Source organism: Sardina pilchardus, chromosome 15 (assembly GCF_963854185.1).
Source record: "Sardina pilchardus chromosome 15, fSarPil1.1, whole genome shotgun sequence".
In the NCBI taxonomy this organism is placed as follows: Eukaryota; Metazoa; Chordata; class Actinopteri; order Clupeiformes; family Clupeidae; genus Sardina; species Sardina pilchardus.
In genome coordinates, this window is record NC_085008.1 from 18,238,563 (window position 1) to 18,252,083 (window position 13,521).

Below are 13,521 nucleotides of genomic sequence, written 5' to 3' on the forward strand. Positions count from 1 at the left end.
AATAGAAATGGGGGATGTTCCGTTACATCACAGGCAACACAATGCTCCTCACATGCATGGGAATATCTTCCTTTATTTTGGCTTCAGAAGTGTGTTAACGTGACACCAAAGGCCTAAATCAATCAAAACGACTGCTTCCATGGCAGCGAGGTTCCAGTACAATGGAGGACTGCACTCTGGCCACTGCTATTCAAGTGACTGAGTACTACGATGGCAATGGTAAACTAGTGTAAAGAGACGGCTTGCAAAAGCTAGGGGGTATGTACAAATGGCAGTAGTGTTAATAGTACTTGAACATGGCTGAATGTAAAATATGAGAATGTTAATGACTAAGCATGAAAAAAAAAAAAAAACATTCTTAGTATTGAACCCCACTTAAGATCATAATACAGGGGTCCAGTTTCTAAATGTATACTGTAAATATGAGTGTTTTAAAAGAAGCCCTTGGAGTCTTCAGTCTTCAGTAGCTACATAAATAACTAAATCCCTTAATGATAGAAGAGGAGCTCCTCCTGGCATTTTCAAACACGACCACTGGTCCCTTCAGAAGGAAGATGAAGCTCAGCATATCTACACTTCATGTCCTAATTTTACATAAGGCTTTTGTGTTCAAGTTGAATTAATCATTGATGCCACAGTGTACTCAAAGTGCAAAGCCAAAGAGATCCATAATGCAACTAGGTAACTGACTAGGCCCAACTGCAGCTTGAGAGAATGGTGTGCATTAATACTAAGCTCTATTTCTCAAGAGGTAGTTTCCAAAAATGATCACCCCTCAGACGGAGTATAATGTACAGAAGATAGATGTGAAAGACCCATTGGTGCTGATAGCAATAGCAGTGAAAACAAGAGGATAGGTGATCTGACCAAGTTTGCAGTGTTGGACAGTGATATACTGTATGTGATTATAGAAGTTAAACATACATTACACTACTTTAAACAATCTTCTCTTTTTTTATTCTTGGTGTTGGGTGCAGAAATTAGCATTCCAGTTTAAGATTAATTATCCTTTAGAACTCTGAAAGTTACAAGTGCCTATAACAAATAAATTAAGCTACTCTTTTTTTCCAATGGGGACGCATACAAAGTTAGGAGTAATTAGGTGAAACAAAACAATTTGGGCTTAAAAGGATGCAAAAAAAAAGGAGGGGGAAAGAGATGTCAACATTTGAATCGGTCACCAAGACAGTTGTTCTTTCTTCATTTCGCACATACACCATTCACAGGTTGACTGGTGCTAGAGTAGTATTACAGCAGAATAATCTTGACATTTATTTATAAAGAGAATTCTCACACATGCTGTACAGAATATAAAAAGAAAGAAAAAGCAAGACAAACTAAAAAAAAAAACAAAAAAAAAAACAACAACCCCCCGACCAACAAACAAAAGTATAGTCCAAATCTCTTAACTTCACCTTTAGTCCCATTGCCCATAATCTTATTTATTCCAGCATTACATCAAACACGCTGACAACTGACTTAATTACATTAACATGTCTTGACTAAAGTTTTAAACCTGCATTTCCCATACAGTGATGATGCATATCGACTCTTAGGATATGAAGGAATTTGGACAGAACGCACAATTTTAACAAGACTAACATTATGGTAACAAATGAACAGTCTGTTGCAATGCTACACAGTTCTCCTCTGATAATGTACAATGACACTGACTGTAACGATTTTAGTGTCTATAGAAAGGAAACAAAAAAGAAAACCTCCAACAATATGTTGGATGTTACCAGTCAGGGATGTATCCAATTAAAAGTAGCATAGCATGGCCCAGCATCGTCTGAAAACTTAAATATACTCAATTAAGTTGAGCTAATGTACGCAATGTCACATGTTATGAGAGAAGGAAGCGCAAAGGGGGGAAGGGGAGGAAGAGAAAGAGAGAGGGAGAGAAAGCGAGAGAGAGCGAGCGAGAGAGAGAGAGAGAGAGAGAGAGAGAGAGAGAGAGAGAGAGAGAGAGAGAGAGAGAGAGAGAGAGAGAGAGAGATAGATAGAGAAAGAGGAGACAGAGATGGGCATTACAGCGTAGGGGGCTTCAGGCCATACTTCCTGGCCACCTCGGTTTGGGCATAAGCAGCATCACAGAGTGAGTACAGGTGGGCCATCTCCATCTCAGACTTGGCCAGGTTGATAGCCTTGTTGAACATGTCGATTGCTTTGTCTAGATTGCCTCTGTGGAGAAAATATACATACACACATATATTATAGTTTATGTCTTAACTTTAAATGCTAAAATAATAAAGTCCCACATGAGGTGAAGACAGTTCAAATGTGGGTTGTTTAAAAAGCAATGAGATGATTACATTGTATTTTAAACAGACCCTACAGGAATTAATTTTTCACAAACCTATGAACATTAAAGGATTTCGCACATTTTTTTTTTTTAAATAAACCAATGACATACCTTTGGACTTCAATAGTTCCCATGGTTTCGTAAGCAAAGTCACATTTGTTGTCGATCTCTATGGCCTTACTGATGAGCTCCAGCCCCATGTCCACATCCTGTTTCCACTGCAGCTGCAGAAGTCTGTAGTCCAGAGACACAAGCACAAACACAGCCAGCATGAACAACTACAACATCTCACTTGACATTTCAGTCTCTTCCCTGCGTCAGCTCACAAGAACTTGAGCGAGAAAAGAAGCGTTGTTTCTGCACCATCTAGCAAGGTAAGTGACGCATGTTCCCTGACTTCACACCAAACATTGTCTGTGACTGTGACTCACCCTTTGTGAACGTATGTGGTAGCGTTGTCCGGCTCCAGGTCGATGCACTTGTCGTACATTTCATCGGCCTTGCCGAACTGCTGCTGGTCAGTCAAGGCCTATCAATGACAGGAACAGCACAACTGTCAGTTAGGCTGCAGGTAAATGTTAACGTGGTGCGTTTTTTTTTTTTTTTTTTTTCAAAGTCCAAAGGGCTTTCGCGTAAAACTGTGAGAAGGAGCACACCTGAGCGTACAGAGCGTAACCTTCGGCACACTTGGGGAACCGCCGGATGACATCTTCAAAGCCATCCATGGCTGTCTGTACCTGGGCTGGGTTGTTTCCGGTGTACGCTTGCCTGTACTGGAGCACAGAACAGCACACATGTCAGCACCACTGAGGGTTTATGTGATGGATCACACATGATATGATGATCACACATGAACCTATTGATTAACATGTTTTAAATTCGTTTTACAATACATGATTCATTGTTTTAAGTGTTCTTTCTGCTTAGTAATGAATGGCTTGAAATAAATTCTATAAAAACAAAGTTGTTTTATAGCTGTTTTTGTAGGGATCTAACCCTGTATAATAACATTACTGATTCATACCAGTTTTGCAAAACAAAGGTGAGAAAATGAAAACCAGTTGGTCAGTTTGGGACACAGATTGCTGTGTGAAGTCACACTCGTGTGTGAAATCACGCTAGTGTAACGGAGTGTTTGTAGGGAGCGACCCCCTGGACTGCTCACCAGGGCGAAGCACTTCTGGGCCTGAGCGAGGGCCGAGTCCGGACGGAGCTGGATGCACTCGTCAAAGTCGCCCACGGCCTCCTCCACCTGGTCCAGCAGGATCTTCAGCTGAAGAGGGGGCAGCAACACAACACCTCAATTAACACTTAGCCATTAGACTTTGTGCTCGACTTTTACAGTGCTGTGGTCAACGATTGTTATTTTTTAAAATGAGCTGTACAAATAGGGAGTGGAGCACTGCGGCGTGGATAGTTTCACATAACACTGATGTACTCATTTAAAGTTTATTGTATGCACCACAGACATACAGTATAACCACAGTAGCCAGTGGTCTCATGTACAGTTGACTATCCACCACAGATATTGAGAGTTGCAGTTAATCGGAAACAGGAAACACCATTCTAAGATCACAACTGTGTCCTGCATGAAGCCACTGGAAGTCATAAACTAGGGGAAGCCACGGCCTTGTCTATGGCATACTATACTAAGATATGCAAAATTCTGAAACACTGTGTACAGACAGGAGGATAGTTTTGTCTCCTGAGCACAGGAAAGAAATGTATTTAAATAATTCATTTTAATGTGATGGAAATGACGCATAACAGTTCTGGGAAATTCTCAATGTTTCTACATTGATGCTTTACCTACACATAACAATGCATTTCTCAGAATGACCCACTCAATTTCTCAATTTTCAACTGACAATTTCACTGCATTCTTTACACTAGTAATCATATGCATGTGACAAACAAACATCTTTGTATCCTTGTATCCATGTACCCATGTATCAATAGGTTACCTACGTGATGTTAACTTCCCACACTATGTGATTCATGTCATGATGTGCGTGGTCCAGACCCAAAGAGCATTACCCAGTTGAGTGGTCGTGAGTGGGTGGCGTCGGACCTACCTGTCCCCGGTGGTGGTAGACGTCTGCGTTGCGTGTGTCGATGTCTGCGGCCAGGTTGAAGTCTTGCGTGGAGAGCTGGGGCTGCTGCTGCTGCATGTACATGCTGCCACGCTTGATCAGCGCGTTAGCCCGCAGCTGGAAACCGAAAGAGAAAAAGACAGACAGGATGAGATTTTTTAACGGCCGCGCGGCATTCCAGTCTGTGATAAGATCACGACATACACACTACATGAATCAGCAGTTTCAGGTGACATCTGGGTTCACAACTGAAACTGATAAGCTGCTGATCAGTTACGTAATGAACAGCTTCTGCATCTAGCTCTGAAAACATTAGGGGTGCAACGGATCAAAAAAGTCACGGTTCGGATCGTTCCTCGGATCAAGAGTCACGGATCGGATCATTTTTCGGATCAGCAAAAAAAAAAAAACAAGACAAATAAACATAGTTTTGTCTTTGACGGGATGTTGTAACGTGGCTCAAGCACTTTCAGCATGTGTTTAAAGTAGGCTAGTGTTGTCACGATACCAAAATTATTGTTTCGATACGATACTAAGTCAATAATGACTTTTTCGATGCTTTTTTACAATTTTAGTTGATTTGGTGTTTAATCACCTTATATTGAATATTGTGTGATCATTCACACCAGTGCCATTCAAGATTCTGCTTGACCCTCCACACACAATCTGCATAATTACTAGTAGCTACAAATGTTTAGTCATTTGTGTACTGATTTAGCCATCTTTAATGTGGTGTGTAGGAGTGCGCATAGGAGGTGTGTGTAATTGAGTCCCTGTCGCTTTAAGAAATACGTGAGGGTAATTAGGCTTCAGTCTCTCATGGTTTAATTCTTGAGAAAATAAGTTGGATATAGTGCATGATGACAAGGATATTTCATTAGATAAAATACATGTTAATAAAACTAACAAGTCGAAGAAAATCTTTCTGGGATCATAAAAGAGATGAGTGTCTTGCAATGCTCCTTTATGATTTTAGTGAGCACAAGCTATCTCCAGATGTAGCCTACAAGTTAGCCAAGGTTGCGTAGCTTATTGCTGACATTGAACCCAGTAGGCTAAGCCTAAATTACCTAAATATTATAGCATAGGTAGGGGCGCAACAAACTTGAGAAGTGTGCACAAAGAACTTGATATTAGGCTATTATTGTGTTGCTGCTATGCAGCCACATCAGCACTTAAACTAACAGCCATGTATTGCTGGTTATGGCATGACCGCTAATAACGTGTGTGAGAGCAGAAAAGACGCGCAGGCAGGCTAGGGGAGCAGAGCAGGGAGGGACTAGAAGCATGCCTTGTGGACACGCACGCAGTGGCGGTTCTAGACTGAATTACTCCCCAGGCGAGATCCTCCACGAGCGCCCCCATGAGTGTTTTTTGACGCACTTTGCGTCAGTCGGGCTCATAGGGTTAAGCGCTCGTGCCGCCCCATACAAGATGCCGCCCCGGGCGACCGCCCGGTTCGCCCGTACCTAAAACCGCCACTGCACGCACGCATGTCACTTCAAAAGAACACACGGACATTATTATTAATAATTATTATAAATCAATCCGCGGATCATGTGTGTGCCGAACCGAAGATACTGATCCGAACGGATCACGGATCAATGATGATCCGTTGCACCCCTAGAAAACATGCCGTCTGTTTCTTTGTGCGTCTGCTGTGCAAGTGGTCATTTGTTGAGGACCCTGCTGATCTTGCCTACCCAGACACACAGAGGCATTGTGACCAATACAACATAGAACCAAAGTATTCTGTCTAGATGAAATCTTTAACATGAAAGCCAAGTTAAAGAAATGAGCAAGATTAATATACAAATATAGCTAATTCAACTCAAAATATCCCATTAGATGATGCTGTGAACTCGATGACGCACAACACAGCACTTGCCTGTGAACATTCACCCTCTCTGAATGAACACGCTCCCAAATTTGGGTCACAGCCTGATGCAAATCAGTCCAGATACAATCAATCCAGATATTCACAACTGAGCTTAGTCTAAACAACACAACACCACACCACACCACACCACACCAACAGAGCACGATCCCTGTGGCCTCCACCGCCCACACGAGCCCTCACCTTGACGTTGGCGTTCTGCATGTTGATGACCTTGTCGAGGTCGGGCTGGGCGGCCGTGGCGTTGCCAATGAGCAGGTAGAAGGTGGCGCGGAGCAACAGGGCCTCGGCGGTGTAGCGGCCCCCAGACTCCACCTCTTTGGTGCACTCGCTGATGATCTTGTCGTAGTTCTCCTCCTCCATGTACTGCTTGGCCTTCAGGTAACCCGAGCTGAGGGGGGCGACAGCAAGCAGCACAGAGCAGTCTTACCACCACAACTCTCTGAACACGTCTGTTTGTTTGCTTGCTTGCTTGTCTCATTTAAAGCCATTTCAGTAGCTAAGGTTATTTCATGCCCAGAGCATTAGTCTGTTGGAGAAGTTTAAATTTTTTTTTTTTTTTGGCACTTTGCTGAAAACATCAACCACCAAATTTTGGTGATGAAATTGAATTGAACTTTCCCATCATCCTACTCTTTTACCTGTCTTTTAGTCACAGCAATGCTTATAATCAATCATACTCGGCAAGAATTACACTTACGTTAAGACAGAGCCAAACAGTTGTAGTACATTAAATGCGATACATTGTTTAAGGCCAGGGTCACTCCTGATAGTGATGAATGAATGGGAGCTCTGACCTTTCGGAGACCTCGGCAGCCTCGCCCTCCTTGTCTTTGTCTTCATCTTTCTTCTCGCCCTTCTGCAGGGGCTGGGAGATGATGTCGTCTGTGAAGGAGCTGAAGTAGGACTTGATAAACTGAGGAGAGGGCATCAGCGGCTCCCGGTTCTACACACATAGAGAAAGATAGAGAGCAGGGGTCTCATCAACAGGCAAATCTAGACAATGATTAAGGCGGATTTTTTTGTCTTTAAAATAACATTTCCAAAATCATTTTGATGATACATCAATTCTCAATAAGGCAAATGGATTTCTGCCATCACCTGAGCGGGCTCACATCGCTTGCAACAGCGCTATGTAACTCAAGCCAAGTGCACTGTTGAGTAGGCCTACAAACAATGACTATAAATGTCTGATTGTGTTTTTCTCCAAAACACCCACGGTTAGAATAAAAACAAGCGTGGAAAAAAGCGACATTCACACAAAGTGAAGAACCACTTTTGATATAGATTAACAATGAAGTAAAGGTTTTCTTTTTTGAATGGGAAACATGGCTATTTCTGTAAAATAGGGAGGATAGTTGGACCAACTGAATGCAAATTTATGTAAGCACCCACGTGTGAGTGCTTTACTTGTCTCTGCAAGTGACGTCATTAAGAAAGTGCTTGCCTCTGCAAAGATGCACATAGTATGACTATATCTGCCTTCGTTCATACCATCTTTATACCCAAATTCATTGAAAACACCTTTGAAAAATGGCCCTCCATTTCAAATCAGCTACTACAGTAGGCTATTCATTAAAAATCAACAAAATAAGCAAATGAGTATGCGAATAATTATAAGGCTCCCACAATGGCAGACTGTTGTGATCTATTGTGCTTTGCAAGTAAATACAGTTACCAAATTGTAAGGGAATAAAGCTCTTACATTCACATGGAGGTCTGATTTGAATGACAGCTGGCTGAACCAATATTACAATATATATAACATTAGAATGAAGCCTGGCTGTTAGCCTGGTCGGGGTGCACAAGATAAATCCCAGAGGTAACTTTTGTGCCATCTCTTTTGTGAAACTAAGTTAGGGCTAAATTCATCCACGATAACCAAAAAGTCAACCACAGAGTTTCTCTCTTATGTTACTGTCAAACAAGGCATGTACAGCTGTGAGATTGGGTTGAATTGGTGTTTTAATTCCAGCTATATAGTATATATGCTGATATAGTGGCAACAAGCAACATCAGCACCAAGCAAGGGACACTCAATCCCCACAGCCGCAACAAAGGCACAATCAGGCTGTATCGTGATAAGTATTTACAGTAGTGGTAACAGATAATTGCGCTTCTCAACTGTAGGTGGTTCCTGCGAGAGCAATCCTTCCTTAGTGCCTCTTATCACCCCTAGTCTCAATTCAGTCAGAAACAATTTTTTAAATGCACGGGTGATAGAAACACAAACAAAATGCATTACCACCACTTGAAAGCCTAAGCGCTCGCCTCACACACACACACACACACACACACACACACACACACACACACACACACACACACACACACACACACACACACAAGTGGTTTGTATTTGTATTCAAGTGCATATTTTGCTCTTACCGAGATGGTTGATTTAGCTTAATGCACAAATCTTCAGTGCAAACCACCAACAATGCAATACTATGCATATTGTGATCAGCTTTTACCAGAATGTTGCGCTACCATCCTTCCATTTCTGAACACTGTGTACAAAATACACTACTCACAAAAAGTCAGAGATATTCGGCTTTCAGGTGAAATTCCAGGAAGAACCCAAAATCCAGGTCAACGCGATCTCTACATTTTTGAATGTGCATGTCAAACAGTTCAATGTTTCAGTGCTTTCTGTACCGTAATTACGAAAGCCGGATAACCCTAACTTTTTTGTGAGTAGTGTATAACCTGAGTAACACACTGACCTTGTACTTCTCTTTGGCCTTCTCTTTCCCCAGCTGCTTCAGAACCTTGTCTGCTAACAGCATGCTCTGCTGGTTCTGGAAGGCCTCAAGGATACACACGGCAGTAACATCTGGCCGGCAAAGGAGGAGAAAAGTCTTGCGTTATATATTTAGACATAGGCTACAGTTTAATATGTTCCTAAGTAAGGCTGCACAATTAATCCATTTAATCAAAATTGCCATTTGCAATCGCAAACTAATGCAATTAGCTCATCGTAAAGGCTGCAATTAATTGGCAGCTTGCAACTTTGACCCAGTGGTTACTCTTGTTGCATCCATCATTTTTAGATGAATGTCGTCCTCCTTGTGTGACAGAGTGGCTGAATCCCAAAGTGAGCCCTGAGAACTAAGGACTAAGGACTAAAGACTCACAGACTTAATTGATCTCAGGTGCTAAAGGAGTGGGTGTGTGAGGCCATGGGCACAGATAGGTATAAATGGGTTTGGGACAGAACTGCACCATCCACGCGTGTCATGCTGTTTTCCAGATTTCCCTAAGGTCTCCACGCTAAACATCACAACACTTTGAACTGTGGGTAATTCCATTTGGTGGAATCTCACCAAACTTCCGACTCACAGAAAGGGTTTGGTAAGTGTGTACCCAAGCCCTTACAAATTTTGTGAGAAAGCGCAGCAAAGTCTGTGAGTCTGTGCGTCCGGATTTTGGGATTGGGCCAGTGAAGCTCTACCTTCAAAAACTATATCCCAATTGATATGACAATCGCAAAATCTGTCAAAATCGCAACTAGATATTTAAGTATTAGACTTTAACATTAATATTATAAGTCTATCTTCTTTAATCAAGCATATGAGAGTTTATGACGCTCCTCTGTTCTGACAAACCTTCCAGGCACTCCTTCTTGTTGTCCAGTCTCTCCAGGGCTTTGGCACGTCTGAACAGGGCCTTCACATATCTGGGGTTGAGTTCCACGGCTTGTGTGCAATCCAGGACAACTTCTGTCCATTTCATCTGCAAAATGACATTAATATTATGCATTACTGTTGAAGGTTAACACTAGCAACATGTTCCATTGTTCCCCCAACATTAAATAGTGTTAATACTGTAATAGGACATTGTGTCCACCCCTGAAAAATGTTAAAGGTCTCATTCACTCAAAACATTTCAGTTCTAAAGTGTTGTGCTATCTGCCAGACTCATCTGCTGTAATGTAAGTTTATCGTTCACACCAAGAACGATAACGATAACGATAACTATAACTATAACTAAATATCGCTCTCGTTAATATGAATGACAACGTTCACACATGAACTATAACGATAAAGACATGAAGAATGATATCGTTGTTGATCACTTTCAGAGCGATTTTGATAACTATAAAAAGCTAAAGAACCCATAATATTCTAGCCATCACATTCATTAACATGAGAGACTTTTCTTATCGTTGGCCAGTGTGGACGCTTTTATCGTTATGGTTATGGTTCTAGCTATGGTTATCGCTATCGTTATCGTTCTTGGTGTGAACGGCCCTTTAGTCTCTGTTCTCACCTGCTGCTCGAAGGCGGCGGCTCTGTTCTGGTAGAAGGTGGACAGGTCGGTCTTCTGCTCTTTGGGGCACATGCTGATGGCCTCCGTGTAGCATGCAATGGCCTGCTCATACTTCCCGGCCTTGAAATATTTATTGCCCTTGTTCTTGGCAGCCTGGGCTCGGTCCAGGGGACTCTGCATGGGAGGGAGGAAGGACACAGATAAGCATTGGCAGGAGGACATGGCTCTGGGATATACCCACAAATGCGGAGGCATCCCTGATACGCAGGGTCTGCTACGCCAATCTGTTCTTACTGATGGGATTTACAATGATTGTGGGAGGCTGTCATGTCTCAATCAATACTGAAATATGTCCACTTGCACAGTCAAAACAAACCCCAGCAATGATCAAAGATCTGAAGTCATCCAGTATCTGACATTTTGGTACCAAAGAGGAACTATGGGTGATGTTAGTGACAGATTTGGCACCTTGTGATTCTGCCAGCTGCAGAAAATCATGACTAGCAACCAAAGAAATATTTATGTTACAATGAATTAGCCTATTAGCCTATGTTTCTGTTTCTGATGATCTCTGTGTGGGAGGACACATGCAGTGGGTGTTTAACAGGCAGGCTGTAGAACAGCAAAAGAACAGAGGATGGATGGGCTCAGCCTCTCAATGTTTATGAAAAGCCTCTCTACCTAAGGAGGATTCAATCTCCAGGGGCCTGGTATGACCTGATGAGTGTCAATTGCCGCAGGTCTGACGGCAATCAGTAAACAAGGGACAGGGGATTAGTGGCACTGAGACAGTAAGCTGACCACGGCTACTACAGGTCTAGCCTGGGAACGCACACTGACTAAACAACGTCTGTGGTCATAATCTTCACTTCCCTCTGTGCTCAGACAGCCTCCAAAGTCCACAGCTTTGTTAATGTCAAGGTCATTACATTGGGAAGTGCACACAAATCTGATTTATTCTGCATTACTCCTTGCTACCTGAGCCCCCTTAGAGCATGGGCAATTACTTGGGTGCTATGGCCACGTCTAACATCACAGTAAACTGGTCAGACAAAGCCTAGAAAACAACACGCTATTTAAGTCCTGGCAACTTCCAAGACACCTGCAAGAAATGTTTGCTCGCCAGATATCAACATGGCGACAAGCAATTAACAAAGCATATGAAGACAAATCACATTAAATATTTTGTGCAAATCATTATCAGTACTGTTTACTACACCAACCCCGCAAGTTAGTTATGGTAGTACAAGGAAAAGACATGAAAAACAAACAAACAAAAAAACATATTTCTTATTTGAACCTATAAAAACGTGGTACTAAACTGACAGAGCACGAAACAGCCCAGTTGTACCATAGGCTGCTACTAATTGTTTCGGCGGTCATGTGGCGGACCACCAGATCATTTCGGTTTCAACATGAATTAACTTTACTGTTACTGTTAAATGACGGAGAGATAAAACAAGAGGGAAAGAAAACCCGTACTTTAGACTCCAGATGGGCACGCGTAATCGAAGTTAATATCTGACAAACTAACATTAGGCTACCACAGTTATATGGAAGCTAAACACTAACGTGCACCGTCTCGTCCAAATGACATGGCGCATTAACATTAAACCAAAGGAAATACTTTGAGGCGAATACGTCTGCAGGGAAGATGACAGCTAAGTTGTCAAAAGACTAGATAGCTAATGCATATCCACGCCATAGGTGACGTTAGCTAGCGAGCAAATTATTAGCCACGGTTGTGTAATTCCACATGTAACCTAGCAAGCTAACAATCATTTAGCATATCGCTTAACACTCGCAACACGTGTTTCTACAGAATTTGATAAGAGCAATTTAAAAAACAAGGTAGTGAGTCAGCTAGTGTGAAATGTTTGGTTACTTAAGAGGATGGGCAACACACGAATTAAACAAGCCATTGGCACTAGCTCCAGAAACTGCTAGCAGCCAAATATTAGGCTTACTTCTTGGATCTATCTAGCTAGCTAAGTAGGTAGCTAGCTAATGTTACCTGCCAAACCACCCCGCCCCCGTTTGTCACTGAATGAAAGTAAAGCCACTGCACATTACACTTTCCAATAACTAAATAAGTTGAAGCAATAACCAAGAATATTTCATCGCAGAACAGCGACGGTTTAAGTACAGCATGTCAATTAAGTTATGGGCAGCAATCGGGAGTTATTAGAACACTTGGCAACCTAGCTAGCATAACCAGTTTGTTAGCTAGGAGCCAAGCACTATGTCAGTGTGGTGTCCTTGACTTTTCCAATATCCTGTTTAACGCACCATGCCGACCATACAGAATATTAAACTACGTTCAAGTATCGCAATAAATAAGTGGAACCTGCTGAGTTAAGAAAGAATCGGCAAGTGTCTAACCATGTTCTCGTGTTCTGCATTGGGCGCGCTGCGTTGGCCCTGAACAGGGCTAGCGCTGCCTTCTGGGGCTTTCCGCTCCCCATCCCCTTCTTTGCCGTCCTTCTCCTTCGTACGACTGCGGTTCCAGAGGTAGACAGCACCAACTCCAAGAACTATTGGTGTACCCACTAAGAGTGCCAGCTGCCAGCGGGGGAGACCACTCGCGGACTGCGGCTCTACAGGCTTTGAAGCGGCCATCATCCACCACGCAACGGGCAGCGAGCACAAACCACCAGCGCACCTCCTCTGCCGACTCGGAAATCGGCGAGGTCAAAGCCAAACCAATGGAATGATGGGATACTGGCGGATAGGAGAAACTGCAACCGGTTCGACAACCTCAAGGTTTTCTGAACACCTTGACCATCAAAAAAATCAAAAAAAGCTACGCTGTCCTTTATAAACCCAAAGGTGTAGTCTACTTGGTCTAAAAGTAGGTCTGAAAAAAAATGCAGTAGGGCCTAGCCTGCCAGGTGTGTATAGGCCTATCAAACACAATTGCCGAGACAGCGGGGCATGTCTTTTGCAAGAGTTTA

General features: G+C 42.7%; 1 protein-coding gene across 1 annotated transcript; it reads right to left on the bottom strand.

Moving 5' to 3' along the window:
* Positions 1–934: 934 nt before the first annotated feature.
* On the bottom strand, positions 935–13,274 carry tomm70a (translocase of outer mitochondrial membrane 70 homolog A (S. cerevisiae)). The gene is made up of 12 exons (XM_062556557.1): positions 12,950–13,274; positions 10,568–10,741; positions 9,904–10,030; positions 9,022–9,131; positions 7,093–7,241; positions 6,479–6,686; positions 4,381–4,515; positions 3,471–3,578; positions 2,962–3,078; positions 2,737–2,834; positions 2,417–2,539; positions 935–2,184 (listed from the first exon to the last, which is right to left on the bottom strand). Exons 1-12 carry the CDS (start codon positions 13,187–13,189, stop codon positions 2,031–2,033), a joined length of 1,743 nt encoding a protein of 580 aa, XP_062412541.1. The 5' UTR covers positions 13,190–13,274; the 3' UTR covers positions 935–2,030.
* Between the last annotated feature and the right edge of the window lie 247 nt (positions 13,275–13,521).